At 40.8% G+C, this 18,621-nt stretch overlaps 1 protein-coding gene across 4 annotated transcripts in view; it reads left to right on the plus strand.

The window, feature by feature from the left end:
- The window catches only part of ARID5B (AT-rich interaction domain 5B), a 114,709-nt gene that overhangs the window by 60,634 nt on the left and 35,454 nt on the right, over positions 1 to 18,621 (plus strand). For all 4 annotated transcript variants that reach the window (XM_033065974.2, XM_033065972.2, XM_033065975.2 and 1 more), the window contains one exon: positions 16,144 to 16,256. In XM_033065974.2, coding sequence (XP_032921865.1) covers positions 16,144 to 16,256 — 113 coding nt within the window. The remainder of the gene's footprint in view (positions 1 to 16,143; positions 16,257 to 18,621) is intronic.

Here is an 18,621-nt window from a genome sequence, read left to right on the forward strand (position 1 = left end):
AAATGTTGAAATTAAAATATGTAGAGGGTGGTCAGGAAGTATCAGGCATACAATGGTAATCAGAATGTGATTTTTGAGTTGGGATATCTCATGATTTAGCGGAAAAAATCCCTCATGTATCTTGGAGCTCCGAAACTTTTAGTCTTTTTGATTATAACAGGCATTTTATTTCTGGCCTTGATGGTTGATGAGATACCAAACTTAAAATATGCCATGATCCTATAGTCTGGTAGTGCTTTCTGGCACTGGTCAGTGACTAAATATAGCCAGTTTTGAACTGCTGCGATAAACCTGGAAATAATGTTGAGCAGAAAATTCTCAGACAATTCCATAGACAAATGTGGAATATGAAATTACTTTCCTGGATCGCATCTCGTTTGTAGTGTGTATGTTTTTGTGCCCTGTGTGTCTCATCCCCAAGTTTTCCAACTGCTGTCCTGTGAATGTTTTGTGGTACAGCTAAATCTTAACTAAGGCATCTCAGTGGTTCGTGTTGGTCCATGATAAAGCAAAAAATAACATGGTTTTTAAACCCCAGCTATTGCTTGCATTCCTTTTGGCTTTGTAAACCATTTTACTTTGTTTTTACAAAAAGAAAGTGTCTTTTAAAAAACCCATGCATTTCCAAAAATCGCTGATTGTCTTCCAGTGAGCATAGTCCAGAAACATGCAGATTCTTGCATTGTATTATGGGATATAATACAATGCAAGAATGTGTGGTATTCAGCTGTCATGCATAATGTGGAGGTAATAGGGGATGAAAGGAACCTTTTAGAAAGGATTTTATCGTTTGTTTGGGGTTGTAAAATTATTTGTTTGCATATATTTGTTTCCTTTTTATTTAGTTTATCTTTTATTTTCATTTTGGTTGTTGTTGTTGTTCGGGATTTTTGGTTTTGGCTTGGCTTTTTTTTGTTTTTTCTTTTAATTTTAAACTTCTACCGGGCTGGGTTTAATTTCAAGATGGTGTCTTTGCTAGAAACATAATCAAATGTAATGTCTTCCACAACCTCTTCGTATGCATGACTGCATAAAGCTTGTATAACTGTTTATTATTATAAAATTAGTATAGCATAGCATAGAGCAAACGAGGCCCCTGGCCAGATGAACTAGACAATGAATAGTTACATAAGGTTTTGAGGCACATGTATTAGAACACAAGCGCCCTGTATTTTCTTCTCAATTGTCTGCTGTTTGTTAATGTTTCCCTTTCAACGTGATTGCATCTCAATTTAATAGCACTTGCCATTTCAGGGTTTACTGTGCCAGCGCTTGCATAGTTACATCCCCTCTGTGCTGCAAAGCCTGCATGTATATTAAAGCTGAACTGGCTAATGGGTACTTTGAGAGATATGCACTTATAGAATTAAGTGATGTATGTAATTGTTAATTTTGTGTTAACAAGTTTGAAAAATGTGTTTCACCAATAATTGTAATGCTCCATTCTGTGCAAAGTGTGACATTTTAATTCTTGTTGAACTGTTTCCTACCTCTGCTCTGTGTTTTCGTGGCAGGGTATTATTTTGCAATCAAGATAAAAGCATTATTTATTAAAGTTCTAAAATATGACATTACTGGAAGTTATAAGCTGCAGATCAATCTTCTCTTTCATAAAAGCATTTCATTGATTTTATTTTTTTAATTGGCCTGTTGAATTTAAACTTGAGTTCCACATTATATATTGCATATGATTCCAGAAGCAGAGAAATGTTTTAGTGAAGACCTGATGATGTTTTAAAGACAGCAATGTACCTGTCACAGAACTGTGGGAAAGGCTTGCATTTGGCTTATGCAGCTTTGGGACTGTCAGATCCCAGCCTGCTGCATTTTTTGGCACAGGGAGCCCATTGACTTGGGCTGTGGGAAACCTACATTCAGCACTATCGGTCCTTGTGTCTTTCTTTGCGCCTCCAAAGGAATTTCTGTTAGAGACTTCACTTGGGAGTCAATTAACAACTCCTTCATGCTCTCAGTACTGTGGGACAGCCTTTCCATGGTGAGAGGGTGCTCCAGAGCATCTGACTGTACTGGCCCAGGTGTCTTTTGGTGGCACTTTCACCTGCCTTGGCAGTGCTGGATTTAACTCCTTTCTGTGTGCAATCCAAACAGTCCCTAAGTGTGGATCCCCCAGTACCTATTGCTCAGTCCTCCTATTCGTCAGTTCTTCACCTTTCCCCCCTTGCCACCCCATCCTGGTTCCTTTTGCCACACCAGGGCTCTTTCTTCCATTCCAGCCCTTGGTGGTTCATTCATGTCATTGCACGCGTGAGACCGAACCCTGCCTGTTATTCCCTTAATTCTTCCAGCCCTAGCAGGCCTAACTATGAAACTTCACAAAGCAAGGCTCACGTTTTTATTCCAGTTACTTCATCTGGTCCTTCTGTGTCATCTCATCAGTGCAGAATCACTGGTTGGCAACAGTGAGGAAAAGCAGCTGAGAAGGGGAGCCCATGGCCATCCTCTGTGGAGTTCAGGAGCAGCTTGTCTAGGATTTGACTTCCCGATGAAGCCAGTTTTTCTTACTTGCCAGTAAGATAAGGAAAGGGCAGGGTGGGATGAGCACAATAGGCCCAAAACACAATAAAAATAGCAAAGGAAACAAGCAATTTGTGCCTAATTTGAAACCAGCAGATCTCCATGGTGATTGCAACGAATCCGCTAAGTTTGACTGTTCAGTGAAGACAAAAGGCTAGAAATAGGAGTTCACCAGCTGTGCTGGACTGTTTGAATGAACGTTGGTGTAGGAGTGTTAAAACCTTCCCAGTGACTGAGTGTGTGAAGCTGCTAGGGGAATTCCAGGAATCACCTCATTGAAAATCCAGAGTATGCAAGTGTCTTCCTTCATAATGCATCTTCAGAAAAATCAACGTCTACAAATTTCACGGAATTTTTGCTTTCAACAGTGCTATTGTGTGGAGAAGAGTCCATAGCACTGTGGCTTCAGACAAAAATAACATGGTAGAAGACCTTCAGAAAGCAGGCAGTGAGCTTGAAACCTTAGATAAATAACAGCACTTGGAAATCCAGAAGAGGTGATGATTTGTCTTGGTGCTAGTTTTATCTGTTTAAAATTAGGTATGTAGGTTTGGCCACCCGTGTCATTTTGTCAGATTTCCTAAACAAAGTATCGTCAGGTCATGGCTGATGGGGAGGCTTCTGGGAAAAATTTAATTCCATCAGAAGGAAGAGTGAGTGAATCTGGGAGTGGAGCAAACTATTTATTGGAAATAAGGATGAGGATTCCTGTACAATGTCAGAGGCCTTCCAGATGCTGTCAGGAGGAGGGGACTCACCAGGATTTGTCAATGAAATTCTAGCTGTGCATTTCATGAAGTAAGGAAAAGAAGTTTTTGAGCTTTCTGAAGTTACCACAGACTTACGTCAGCTTAAGCCAACAGAGCACAACATCAGGTATTGTGCAAAACTCTAGAAAGGCAGTGCCCAAGAGAGCAGACAAAGGGGCAGTGGTGTGCCAGGGGTTCCATTCTGTCCCTGAGAGATGGGTCTGGGAGCACATGGACCCTGACCTGGCTGGGACGTGCTGGGACTGTATTACCCCCTTTAATATTTTTGTGCCAATTTCAGTATTTTGGGGGTCTGGCTTAAGCTGAAGCTGAGACACAGCCTTCCTCTGAAAAGTGGGGTGCTGCGGCAGCACAGAGGGCTGGAACCGCTGGGTCAGGGTATCTGCACAGGAGGTATCTGCCTCCTCCTTGCCTCGATGCACAGTGTCATCTCTTCAGAGTTCCACGGCATCACCGGCTGCTGTTGGAAAAAAAAACCCCTCTTACTAATTGGGGCAACACTTTGGAGTGGAAAGTGCAATTACTGTGCTTGTGAACTATGCTGTGAAAGTGATAGCGAGAGAAATGGAAAGTGCTGTTCATGCGGTAGAGAAAGGCGGAGCCTTACAAATATCTGCTTATGGAAATCGGATCATTTGTCTTCTGAAATGTTCATTTCACCTTTTCCCTGATTATATTTTCTGATTTGCCATATGTATTTCTTGTGAAATTTCAATCTTGTCAAATTAAGAAGAAAAAGCGTTATAATTAACTTAGGATATATGCCAAATAATGTTTGTCATTTTTACTGTGTAATCAGTCAATAGTATTACAGGTAGCCTGTAAGTTTAAAAAAAAAAAAAAAAGTCTAAACTGTTTTTGTAACCTTATAACTATCAAAGGTATTTGTTTGGGGAGAAGGCATTGAGAAAGAAGAGAATTTTAAAATTGCACAATTAAAGTTTAAAAAAAAAGAGCAGGCAATGTCATGTGTTTCTGACGAGCACACTGTTTAATTTTATAGTAACAGTATTTTAAGAATGCTGACAGTACACAGTAAGGCAGTGAATAATTCTTATTGCAAAACCCTGATGGTTTGCTGTTTTCAAAATGTTAAGACTTAGTCAGCCCTGGATTTCTCTAAGGAAGAACAGGACTTTGGGGAGGGGTGTTGGGGAAAGCCAGTTGAAGCAGTAGTAATGTATCAAAGCAGCATTCAAATAAAATAGGGGTTTGGTATTCTTACTTAGAATAGACTGGAAAATGCATTTGTTTGCATGTACGCCTTTTTTTTTTTTTTTTTTTTTTTTGTGATGTGCCTGATTGACTTGTTTTAGTACCGGTGTTATTTACATTTCAGGGTTGGGCCTCTGTTATGCAGGAAATTGTCCAAACCCCTCAGCTGTATTTTAAATAGATTTTTTTTTTCAATTAAGTGATTGTGCAGACTTAATTTAGTAATCTATTATTAAATCTATAGTTTCAGGCTGTATAAAGTCTTTATATAGAATGAAAATGGGCACATTCAAAGATCTAGGCTATATATACACCTGGTTCTGTATATTAAATCTTTTACATATGTTTTCCATTTTCAGAAACAAATAAACTGCTGCTTTTGAAAACTCAGCTTCTCTTCCATATTAGGGAATTCTGCAAACTCCCTACGTTCCTTAGCTTCAGTATAATGCTAGATCAGTTTGTACATTAGTCTATTTTTAGTTATGAATGAACTTTATGGAGTGCAGCACACAGTGATTTCAGAGATTCTCAATCATAAAACCCTTGTGTCATATGCCTCAATTACAGCTGTAAACATTATGCAAGCTCTGGGCTTCCTGGGCCCGAGCCCTGAAATTTCCAGGGGGAAAACCCATCCCCCCCTCTCCCTTTAGTGCAAAATATTGGGCAAATAGTAAATCTGGCGGCATGAAATCAGGTTGAATTGTGTGACCTTGGCAGAGCGGGCAGCCTGGCGTGGCAGCAGCAGGACACTAGAGGGCAACTGAGAGTTTTCTTTAAACCAGCCAGGCTGGAGATGGTTTTTATATCAACTGTTTAAACTCAGTGAGGATTTATTTTCCTGTCTGCAGATTTCACATAAGTAACCTCGGAGTTTCCACTGACAGCAGATAGTACTCCGACTGAAGTTCTTTGGGGGAAAATGCAGCGGGAGCGGGTCCGGAGCCTGCTTTTGCCCAAATAAGGCTTTTTTTGCAGACCCCATGTGTTAGATAATGATCAACTGACAGTCGGTCATGAGTTAATAATGCTGGATGCTGAAATATGCATACCATGTGGTATACAACAGTTCTGCGGGGAGAGACAAACACAGCTATAATTAGACATCTGAAACACAAGGAAGTGTGTAAATTGTTTAATAGTCTTCCACTTAATTCACTCAGATAATTTCCTAAGAACCAGTATTGACTACGGAAGAATATTGCACAACTGACTGCATATTTAGTTTAAACCCTGCCCTGCTCGGATAAATTTATGGATACAGCTCAGTTTTATTTGGATTTTTCTGAGTGCTAGAGATTTGCTAGGGCTGAAATGCAGAGATGGGTTCAATTTTGTTTGTGTTGATGTTTGGGATGATTACACTGAGTCCATGTTTGCACTCATTTAAACTGGGCACATGGTCTTACAGTCAGGACTTTAAAGCACAATTTTTGGGGTGTTTTGGGACTTACACAGATTTGTAGCTGCTCATACACAACCTGACAAAATCACCAGTGTTCCACTTCTGTGTTTTACTGATGAAAAAGTGCAGATCCCTTCCTGTGCTCAGCATCCCCTCTGCACCTCAGCAGTAACACCCCAGGTCAGGTGTGTGAGGATCTCCCGGGGTGCCAAGACTTTGTTCCCTGCTGTCTGCAGAAGCAGAGTAGTCTCTGAACCGTTTGTTGACTCTGTGCACTGTGGCTGGGGGGCCTGGCAAGCCAAGTGCTGCTAGCGAGGTTGGTGATGGGCGCAGGGTTTAGGCTGTGGCTGCTGCTCCTGCCTCCACCTAATGCCTTGTGTAGTCGTGGTGGTGGCTGCTGAATGTAGGCATCAAAGAGGAGTGCTTACTCTGTAGTTTCTGCTTGTCACTTTACTAATATCTTCATGCAGGTTGATTATGCCTAACAAATTTTGATTACTTTGCAGTGAAATGATCAAGTGCAAAGGAAAAAAAAAGGAAAGGAAATTACAATATTCTTACACCAAAAGAAAGAATCTATATAATCAGTAACAAATCAGAAATGCAAGAGATTATTTAAATAACATATTTGTCATTTTCACATTGTGCACAACTTGATGATCATTGCTTCCTACCTGGCGTTGTCATTCCTGAAAGCAAGGTCTTGGAAACTGTCCATTTTATCCTTCTGGCATGAATTTCTGCCTATTTATATTCGTGCACAATGTCCATCAGTCAATTAGCCCATCTTATCCATCTATCTACGATGGATAGGACTGGTTACGTATCTGTTGTATTTCTGAGGTATGTAGGTCATGTCTCCATTGGGTACAGCTGACTCTGCTAGACAGCAATTACACCAACCCTGGCTTTTACTGGAGAGAAAAAGGAACGTTGTTAGGCAAGCTGCCCTCAGATTTGCCTTCTATTTTCTGTAGCCCTCTAATGGAAGGTCTGCCTTGAGTGTTCTGATGAGTTTTGATCGGACAGGCTGACTTGCATGGGTTTGCTGTGCATTTTCACTTCTTGCTGCCATGTTTGCTTTGCTTTTGTCTTGGCTGTTACATAAACTGTTAGAACCTGCTCGTGTGCTCACTTTCCTTTCTTTGCTTGCTTTTTTTTTTTTTAACCCTGACTATTTTGAGAAGTCAAACTTACACTTCTTGAGTGTTGTTCTGACCCTCCAGCAGGAACTGAAGCTCCTGTCTGCTGGGTGCATCTTTCCAGGAGGTGACCTTTGGGGATTGAGGGCTTTGGGGCTGGAGGTTGACTGCAGATTTCTGAGGGAAAAGGGAGATTTGATGAACCCATGTCTGATCCTGTGATGCTGCTCAAGCACAGGGTGTTTCATGATGAGGTAGGACGCTTTCTTTGTTCAGGGCTTGAATGCTTCTTTGCCATTAGTGACAGAGAGAACCATGCTGGCTTGGTTGTGTTCAATGCTTAACACAGGCTCAGCCTCAAAGATGTGAATAGCCCCAGTTAGGTCATCAGAGGTCTTTGCATGCTCCAGGTCTTTATGAGTTAGGCATGGAATATGCTGAATCAAGTCTGCTGCTCTTCATTTTCCTTGTCCTGCATTGCTCAGTACTTCACTGTGTTTGATCCTATATTCATGCAATTTCTCACCAGAAGAACCACTGAGTCATCTAATCTGGTATGAACCCCAAGTAGTGGCTCATCAGCCAAAATTGCTGGCAGACTCTTTCATCCAGTTCACCACCTTTTTTCTAAGAGAGAAGGGAAACAGCTGTTTGAGCAAGGACCAGAGCCAGACAGCTGGACGCCTCGTCATGCAGCCAGCCAGGCTGCTGCAGCCGCCCGCAGCTCCAGGCTCTCCTGGCAGCAGCCTGGGCTCGGCCCTTGCCGTGCTGAGGCAGGACACACAGCTCCAGTCTGATATTTCAAGCCTCCAGACCCTCAGATTGGTGTGTTACTTCCTGCACTGTGCACACCAGCTTGTGTCTGGCTCAGGCTTTTCCCAAAGGCCTTGAGGAAGCTTACGCACATGATTATTATAAACGTGCCTCGATATTCTGGCACCGGATCAGGTATGGGACTGCAGTGCCTGGGCATGCCTGGTTATGCCTCCTCGCTCCTGAGTACCAGCTTTTTCTCCGCTTTGAGGCACCCCTCTTACCTAGTAAAGTCACTTCTTAGTCATTTTTGCTCAAACCCAGCGTAGCTTGAATTATTCAGACCACCCTGAAAGCAGATATCCCATTGGCCAGTGATAGCATCTTCCTGTCAGCATATGTTGAATTTCCAGTGGGGAGTGGCCTATGAACAGTACCCCTTGGCTTGGTCAATGGGACCTGTAATCCCTGTTTGCATATTTCATGCTGGACTTGTATTGAGGAACATTGTGTTTTTCTGGTCTGTTTTCTTTCTGATTACTCATTTGTATGAGTCAGTCTTAGCATTTAGCCAGTCCTGGTGTCAGTATGAATGTAACTGTCAGGGGCTTTATATTTATTTCACTGATCAAAGTTTGTAATACTTACAAGGTTAGGAGCAATCTCTATGGAATCCCACCAGAAATCTTTTCATTTGGTAGAAATTCCCCACTGATGCTTACATTTAACCAGTTCTTAATCCATTCAATAGATGTTTGAATGAAATTATGTAATGCTGTTTTTTAATCAAAGTATTATCTAATATTAAGTCAGCTGTCTTACTGAATGCAGGTAAATTCAATACGTGCAGCTAGTTTCTCTAACCAAGCTTATAGTTTCAAAGTGTAAAATAAGGTGCTTTGTTTGTTTTTTTCTGTTGTTTTATGATCTGGTTTCTGTAAAACCAAGTCAACTGGATGGCTTTAATTATATTCTTTTGCAAGCATATCATCTGGCTTCTTTGCAAGTATGGAACAAATATTTACCAAACACCTCTGCCTCTTTTGGAATCATTAGTCATCTGTAGCCAATAATAGGCCTACACCAAATTTTTTTGTTATTTTAATTCACTCTAAGGTCTGCTCGAATGTCACATATTTGTCAAGCATAGATTTTTCTCTGAAGTTTTCAGCTTCCCGTTTCAACTTACTGCACTTCATAATTTCCAACGCATGTATATATTTTGTCAAAAAAACAAAAAAAAAACTTTTTTCCTTTTTTTTTAAAACCTCACATTAGTCAGCAGGATGTAAAGAAGTCCAGATCAAGGAAAAGTCTTTAACATCTAGCCATGCTGCAATGGAGAAAAAAAGACTCCAAGCCTCATCATGAACCTTGTCTCCATCTTTCCGTGAAAAAAAGAAACATTTATTTCTTAGCAAAATTGGCCAACCTGATGTTTGCAGTGCCTCTGAATTTTCTGTTAAAAGCAATGCTAGTGTAATTCAAGAAAAATAACTAGCATTTTGCTTTCTTCAGAGATTGTCTGGTCAGAACGGGGGTCAAAACAACAGTCTACGGCAAGTCATATGTCTCCGCATTAATCCACACAAGGAAGTGTCTGTTTCACTTCCAAATGGGAAATGTTTTCTTTAGAGAGGTAGCAAATTGATTTTCCCCACATGGAGCATGGGATATCTCATTTCCATAACAAAACTTTCAGAAATGGCTGCACAAGTCCACTCTTTCTCCTTGTGGTTTAGAAAGCAGCATGATTCTTTAATGTTTCCTGCAAGATTTTCGCTGATGTGCTCTGGAGTTTCCAGGTCAAGCCTAGCATGTTCAGATATTAAAAAAATGAATAAACAAGTGTTTTCATTTAGAAAAAGTCTAGTAAAAATAATTTTGATATTGAAGTTGTTTTATGTCAGCTTGAGCAAGCATGAGGGGTGTGAGTGTGTGCACAGAGAGGCTGTGTGACCTCCACAGCTTGGTGAGTTTTTGGGTAGGTGCTCTTCATTGACTTCCACAGGTGTACTTAGGATCCTGTTGAGACCTTCCCCAGACAGAATTGATACTGTTGTTTCCTAAACACAGGTCGGGGTTTTTTTTGGCGTAGTTGGGTATTTCGCTTTATTTTCCGGGCGCTTTAATTTCTAACCTTTCAGTGCAATATTAGGTTACTTACAGCTTGCTTCTCTTCACCAGCTCAACATACCTGGGCAATAAATGCCCCAAGCTCTCCCTTTTGGACCCTGTTTCCAGGAGGCAAAAACTTTCAGGGGTGAAAGGAAAATAAATTAAATGTGAAGGCCCAAAATCAAAACGCAGAAAAGGGAATGAAGGGAAAGAGAAAGTATAAGAAGGAGGTGGTGGTGACAGGGGAATCAAGGAAGCAGCTGGGACTCCACAAAGTATGCAAGATTAACTAAGCTTTGAACAGTTTTTGAGACTTAAATACAGCAATATGCTTTTCTTAAGTTCCAGATATTGCAGAGTGCCGGAAGCCCCCTAGAGGGGTAAGTGTTAAAGCCATTAAACCTGTTAACTTTCTGTTCATTACCTTTTAAAAGGTGCAACATGTAACCATGCTCTTCAGCCAAGAGCTAACTTTTGCCAGGCCGCATTAGGGATGTCCTCAGCAGCCAGCTATTTGCCACCTGCTAGCAGGCATGGTCAGTTCGTGGATTTTGTGGAGATCTGGGACCATTCTTCTCACCTTGACTTCAATGGCCAGGCACCTCCATATGCCACCTCCAGCTTCTGTTTGGCACCTGAATCATTAGTATCTCTGGGATCTGACACATCCTGCCATTCCGCCTGCCTCGGAGAGATCTCCTCATCTGTTCCGTGTGTGCAGATGGTTTTGCAGCTTAGAGCCAAGGGTATCACAGTTTTTGTGCATGTGTGTGAAAACCAGAAGACGTGAAGGACTAGCACAGTGCAGAAGGATTCTGTGAGGGACACTGTGTGCAAGGTGTCCCTCAGGGAAGAGTGGCTGTGGATGCATTTGGCAGCTGTGCTGCCACTGCCTTGTGTCTCTTCTGAATCCAGCACCACTGTTCATCCCCGTTTATTCACTTCTTGCAACTTTCACTGCTCCACCTAAATCCTGCTTTGTGATTACCTCCCTCTGGTACACTCCCAGCTCATTTAGAGCTCACCTGACTCTGTTAGCCCACCCAGATCTTCTGCTGGCCTCTCTTGATGGCCATGGAGATTTTTAGAAGCTCGGTTGAGTTTTTTAAATTTATTTTTGCAGTTGGCAAATATGCTGTTGTTCTTCCTTCATCTTTCCACAGAAACATGGTCACAGAAAACAGCAGGCAGCCAAAAGAATCTGGGTAGCACTGTAAGTTGTAAGTCCCTTAGCTGAGTACATTTCTCAGCAAAATATGGCAACGACCTTCCTTCTTCTTTTCCTTTTTTTTCCTTTTTTTCTTTTTTTTCTCCTACTTTTGAAGTGTTTCTGAGAAACTGGAGTATAAGCAACCCAGAATCAAAAATCGTATCAGGAAATAGCTGCATAGGTTAGAGAGGCCTGGGAAGGCAAGAACTTTGATCATGGGCATTACAATTGCTTAGATGTACTCCAGAGTAAGAAATGTGGAACAAGCGATTTAAAGATACGTGTTTTAGGCATGAGTACAGTACATGTTTGCTTACATGGTTTGCTGAGCAGCCAGTAAGGTCCAGGGTTATTTTGGGCTCAACATGAGTAAGTGATCCAGGTATGACAAATGAGGTAATGCATTCCAGGCTCATTAAAAAATCTTGGCTACACGACTGATTTTGACAAAGTGCCAACATAGCTTGACCTCAGCTCTGTGTAGGCCACTATCTTTTTTATAAACACCCTCCCTATAACAACAAATTTTTTTGCATCAACCAAAGTATGTGAATATTGAGAACAGTGTTATTGGGAGGGTTGAACTCACTGGACTTCCAGTGATAATCAGACTCGTAAAAAAGAGGTAATTTTATAGCAAGTGACCTGCTAAATTCAGATACCCCAAAACCACAGCCATTATTTCTTGACTTACTCATGCCCCTAGAAGTGGTTGTGTGTACATAGTACATGGCATTATTGGCATGGATGTAGCTCAGGTGAGGCTGACCTGATAATAGGGAGATGGTAAGCCCTGTGGTCACTTCCCCATCCCGGACACGTAGGAAAAGAAGGTGGCAGGTGGATGTGCTGTCTTGTGGCAGCCTATGTTTTTCCATTGTAAGCAGTGTTAATGCTCACTTGGGCAGCTCCCACTTGGGGGTATTTATCTTTCCCCTATGTAGAACTTGGAATTCTCAGGATAAAACCAGAGCTGGGAGTTGTTCTAGGCAGTGAGGCTGGAAATGCATCTTTGTCTCATATCCTGCTGAGCAGGCAGTGTCTGCGAAAGTTGAACAGCTGAGGATGGTAATGACTGGAGAACAGTAGCCACAACCTTATGAATTTTCTGAGTAGGTGAACAGGGTAGCTGCCCTCTCCTTCTGGCCTGTCCCAACCACCTACAATGTCCTGATGTTTGCACAGACTGGTGAGAGTGCTGTAGGGGAAGATGTAATTCTTGAGCAGTGATGCTGTTCTTTGGTTTCATGAACAGAGAGAACTTCTGGCTTTGAGGAAACAGCTAGCTAGCCAGAGCAGCATTAGCCTTGAGCGCCTCTCTTTTCTGTGTGGTTCTTTTGGTGGGTTAGAGCCTACTGCTGAGCTTATCGGCAATTCCTGGTCTTTATTTCTCTGCACAGATGCCTCTGAGTTGTCCTTGTTTGATCACTGTAGTTTGTAGGCAGCTTGTACAAGAACAGGCTTTGGAAGCATCTTATTGGGGTCTGTTCAGACAGCAAAGATTTGCCAGTCTACCTCTGCAGATAATCTAACTCATGCTGCGCATGACACAGGCTTTGCATTTAACTTCTCAGGTGTAAGTTTGCAGTAAAAACGTGTAGGGCATTGTTGGTGTTTTGGCAGTACAGAGCACAGCCACAGTTTGGGCACTCCTCCAGGCTCAAGGAGCATTCGCTTGTACTCTGTGCATTTTTCCTGCTAGCTGTGTTTTTTTTTACCTAGCCAAACCTGAAAGGTTTGCCAGGACTCAGCAGGTAAAAGCAGGTAAAACGCCACACATTGGCAAAAGGCAATCATGTTGTCAATTACACAGAAAAGAAAGTTTTTTAGCTGGTACTGTGTTGTCTGTCTCAGACTCCTGTTACAGGCACTCACACTGAAGAGGTGGCAAATAATGCAAACTTTTTCTGTACTTACTTATTCATTTTTTATTTCAATTTTCTTTGCTTATGCTCTCGCCTTCTGGGAATGTGCAAGTTATCAGGCCTCACTGCCACAAACGCTTTCAGAAAATGACTTTGAAAGCCATATGCAAGAAAGTGAATAATTTTAGATATTCTTAGGTAATCAGCCAGAAGTCCTTCTCCACTGGAAAACAAAAAGAAACCCATAGGATACTCACTCAGCTGTCCGGTACATACTTAGCATCCAACGTCATCAGGAAAACTGAATGTGACTAAGCCACAAAATGTGTAAAATTGCTTTAAAATAATTATGAATAACAAATTCAGGACATTTGCAGTGTGCTCATGAATATGTCAAAAATTAAACAAAAGATGACAAAATTGAAACACGAATGTGACTTGCAAATTCTTTCTTCAGTCCTAGTCATACTTCCTCGCACAAATGAAATAAATGTCACTGAAATGCAGTAATCGTCTAATAATGCATTTATTTGTAATGGTTTAGGGAGCGAATATTAATGGCTGTGTTTCAGTTGTGACTGGAACTACATCAAATGTTTTCTTTTACAGAGTAGATGTTTGATGCCAGGACCTTCTCTTCTGTTAATAATTCCTGTTGCTGCTTTCTTGTTAATTGTGTGTCAAATCTGGAGTGGCTTTAGGTGATTTAAAATCCTACCATGGGGCATGTGGGATGGTCCTTGTGTGTGCTGCAGACAGACCTTCCCTGCTGCAGCTCCTGAGCCACAGCAAGAATGCAAATACCCCATTTCATAGTGGGTTTGTGCCAGTTCTGCTGTGGAAGCTCCAATTCAAACAGTGTTTATATGCAAGCTCAATATACCTGGAATTTAGGAACAAATGCCGTCTTGCTTTTAAAGCTTTTAGCAAAACATTAGCAGTGCTTTATAGTGTGGTGGAAAGTACAGTGCCAAAACACAGGATAACAAGTATGTTTGAAAAACATTGAACCTTGAAGTAGTTTCTTCATTTGTTAAAAAGAAAGAATGGTATGAAAGAAAGAAAGAAAGGACAAGTAACTCACATGCAATTTCATTTGATGGTAACTCAGCCACATCCCTCTTTTGGCCTTGGTTGGGCCAGGCCTGGGGATCTTTTCATTCAAAGGTTAATCTTTTAACATGTGTGCCAGTGTAGTAAACTGAGGGAGCATTTCTATTTCAGTAGCTTTTTAAAGAGCTCAGCGACCGCTGCAGCAGAGCGTGGTTACAGATCTGTCCATCCCATCCAGGTCCTGTGCCAAACCATCCCCGTGGGCTTCGGGAAGACATCAGGGGTTGAGCGGGATTTGTAACCAAGGCAGGACGGCGTGGCCCGAGCTGGCAGTCTGGCAGAGGCTTGGAGCTCGTCCCACACTCCGCTGAGCGCTCTTCTCGGTGTGTGTGAGCGATGGAGCGGCTGGGGAGGGCGTTTGTGAGCACTGAGCAAACATCAGAGTGTTCATTTTGTGTGAGGCTGATACCCACCCCAGGCTGAGACTCCCACCATACAGGGTGCAGTCACATGCTGTAGCGTTCATGAGCACAGATATAAATCAGGCAGATGTTTGTCGGCTGGAATGGGTAATAATTCCTTTCTCTCTTTGTTTGATTTTGCATGTTAGCCTCAGATGACAATTTCAGAATTGCTTTCTGCAGTGGTTTTCAATAAGCAGAATGTGCTTCACTGGAGATAGATGGAGATGTTTTTGTAGGGAGATAAATATATTTTTAGATAGACACAGATATGGACTTCCATACACACATGCGCGTATATATGCATACACACATACTTTTTTTGTTTGGTTTTTTGGGTTTTTTACCTTACACCAGTGCTGGGGAAAGAAAAAGGATCTGACTTTTTATTTTAAACCCAAAGCTTTTCTTTTTCTCTGAACAGACGAAATATGGCAGTGTTACTCAAACTATAAAATCAAATTAGCACCCTTTATTGTGTTTGCAAACTAATTAAAATGTAAAATGTCCTGAAACCACTGGCTTACAGTGTGACAAATGTAAGATTAGAAACAATTAGAATACACTCAAGAGGTTTGTGATGTTTAGATTTCTGACATTGTTCTAATCATCCTTTTAAGTAATTAAAACAATGGTTACCTAAAAATTAAAGTTTTAAAGGAAATTATCTTATTCGGTACAGTCATTAGTTAATGATTGTTTATCATTTTAAATGTTTATCATTTTGAATGTTACCATAGTTGTCAGAGGCTGATTTTTAAATCTGAAAGCAGAGGGAACGTGTAATAATGAGCAAGCATCTGCTTCATCTATTATTTCTATATATGATCATAATTTATGTTGTAATTGCACTATTGAAAGATAAGTGTGATATTTTTTATGATGATCCATTCCTCGTATGGCTCAGCACAGTTAGGATTTAGTCACTGTGTTATTTCAAAGCTGTTTTATCTTAAGAATTGGACAACTGAAAGTGATTTGTGTTAATTTGTATGTGTGGTATGTAACCCTTATGAAACAATCAATCACTTATTTCAGTACTTGTCAACTTCCAGAACTAGTTGTTACGGGATTTTTTTGATCCCTTTCAGGACTTGAGTAATTTTTTTTTTTCCCTTAAACTTTTTTAGAAAAACTTTGACAAGAATGACAGGATATATAAACATTTCTCGGAGCTGTAAGGAATTTCAATATTTCAGAGCATTTCCAATGCCAGATGTTTCCCAAAGTTGGAAATAGCAGTTAGTACTCTTGCTTGAAGATTAGAGGCAGCGTAGGGTGATGCAAAGTTGCCTATTAATATTAAATTTTGTTCTTTTATGCACCACGGAGAAATATTTGTGCTTTCTCTCAGTGTCCTTGGGAGACCAGTGTTTGACTTCATATTAATTAATTATGTGAAAGTAGAACAGATTAGCCTTGGGATATTCTATAGAAATGTATAGTGTGTCAAGATGTAACCCATAGAAGACAGGAATCTTGTTACAAGCCTTTACTGTAGACAGATGTGTACATTTCTGTGACTGATTGTAGTGGAATTATTTATTATGCTTTTGGCTGTTAAGAATCCAGTATAAGACAATGTGCTCAAAGTGTTCTCCATTAATTTTCAGCGCCAAATCTTAAAGGCAGACCGCGCAAAAAGAAGCCTTGCCCACAGAGAAGAGATTCATTAAATGGCATTAAGGATTCCAACAATAATTCTGAAAGCAAAGCTGTTGCCAAGGTAAATCACTTAATAATACTCTTTTCGGCACTCTCTTCTTTTTTAGGTACAACTCTGCCTTTGTTTCCCAGCATGCCATTTCACATTTAGAGTATAACTTATTTTCTTGGGGAAAGAAGCATAATTTTTTTCAATAGTTTTATTTTTCACTTTAAATCGTGACTGTGTTCAAAGTTTTAGCAATTATAATCACCTAACAGCCTAATGCTATCAGCTTGTTGGTAACTGGTAGTGCTTAAGCTTTCTTGGCATGTAGTGTTAGTTTTCACATTCTGTGACACACAAACAAAGTGTGTGACAGTATCTTCAAATTAAAAATAAACCTGGGAGCAGCTCACCCTGTTACAATGTACTTCTAAATATAAGTTTGAAGATAAACAGACTATGGAACAAGAGCTGCCTCAGTAATAGTTTCTAAGAAGCAAGCACAAACGATGTTACCCTGATGTTAGGATCTCAACATTTTAAAATTTGAAATAAAAAGAAAAGATAAAGACAGAAAGTCAGTATGAAAGCTTAAAAAAAATCTGGACTGCTTCTTTAATACTACTGAGCTGCATGTTCCATGGTTTGCTGAATAGTGCATGCTTTTACAGTCTTCTGTATGTCCTGCAGTGCTTAGCTCATACTGCAAATAAAAATTGGATCACTGATTAGTGTTTATAGACTTAATCTTTAAGATATTTATGGGTTTGTGTCTTTTCCTTAAAATACTTTAAAATTGAGTTTCTGTAGTGTAAATTGCATCCCATTTTCTATGTTTTCTGAGTGGTTTTAAACAGGAATTGGGTTTTCTCTTAAAAAAAAGAGCAGCACAAATGGCTCCTTTCAAGATGATTTAATTAGAAACTCTAAGGTGCAAAGATGGAAAATTACTTAAAGCAATAGTTGATTTTTATCTGAGACAGAACTTTTTGCTGATACTTTTAAGCTAAGCAGCTAGAGATTTACATATACTGAATTTTTACACCAACTCTTCCCAAATCCATTGTTTGAATAAATTGGATGTGTATCTGAAAAACACTTCCATTGTTGTGACCATGTCTTTAGGAAATACAGTGAATCTATAGGTCCATTTGGTTGGTATTGTACACAGTGAATGTCCTGGGAGATTAGGAGGTTAAAGAGGTCAAGTGGGAGTGTTCCGCTCTCCGTTTCTCATAGGAAGGCAAATTAAATTCCCCCTCCTCCTCCTCCCTAGGAGTTCAGTTAAAATGGTGCCTTCTGTTGATGACGATAAAAAGAGGCTGAAGTTCATGATGAAACTCTGCCCTTAAGTCATTGTTTCTCTTCTTTTTGTGTTCTGTTGTGCTCAGCTGGAGTCTGTACTGCCGTGTTAGACAGGCATGGTAAGAGGTGATGGAGCCTGGTGTGTCGAGTTGCAGGGTCCTGCCAGATACTATAGAGTTTGCCTGAATGTTTTCTCTGTGAAAGAATGTGCAAGACCCATTGTGTGAAAATGTCTCAATTTGCCTCAATTCCCCCTTCCTCCAAGCCATTTTTCTTGTCAAAATATTACCAGTGCACTGTGGCATGGACCATATCATCAAAGCACCCCAGAATGTAGCACAAGTAGTTCTACCTCTTCAGCACCTGATGTATAGGTGTTAGATAATTAAAAACAACAGTAACACTTCATACCAAATTGTTTATCCTCTCTGTTTATATTTGAGTTCACATTACTAGTCAGATGGGAGGATATTTCAGATAGGAAGTAATTCCACCTATTTATCTGGTCACACTGTGCTCATCATTGTGCAGATATTAATAGCATTAATTATCTTGGCCAGCTTAATTTCATTATAAATAATAGACATGCTCATGATATAATGTCTTCACATGTAGTCACACTGACTTCACTGTGGCTCTTCACATCAATCTGTCTCAGGCTGTGGGTACACTTCCATGAGAGGAGGACAGTGAATCAAACCTCCTATAGCAGGTGTACTGCACTTAGTGCAGACCCTGCCTGTGCATTACTGGGAAGGGAGGAGAAGGGTATTTGGGAAGGGGAGAAACAGAAATCCACCTACTGTTTTCTTATTGCTGGGAGCTGTTGGGATGTGGTCATCTGAAGCTCCATGTTGGAGTTCATCATTGGTTATCCTCCTCTGTGAGTGCTCCATGTCTGACTAATGCTGACAAATGGGTCTGTGCAGAGCAGGATTGAACACTGCTCGTGTAAACGGGATGAATCCACTTGTGTCAGATGCTGAAGCCTTTAGCAGTCCTGGCCATCTTCTTGTCCCAGATAAAATCCCTTCTGACCAGCAGTTGTGCTGCTTGCATTCTCAGATCATATCACTCAGTGTCTGGCAGCAGCCTCATTTCTCAGTGGTGGGGCGACGGCTCTGATGGAGTTGCA

Source organism: Catharus ustulatus, chromosome 8, assembly GCF_009819885.2.
Source record: "Catharus ustulatus isolate bCatUst1 chromosome 8, bCatUst1.pri.v2, whole genome shotgun sequence".
Lineage (NCBI taxonomy): Eukaryota > Metazoa > Chordata > Aves > Passeriformes > Turdidae > Catharus > Catharus ustulatus.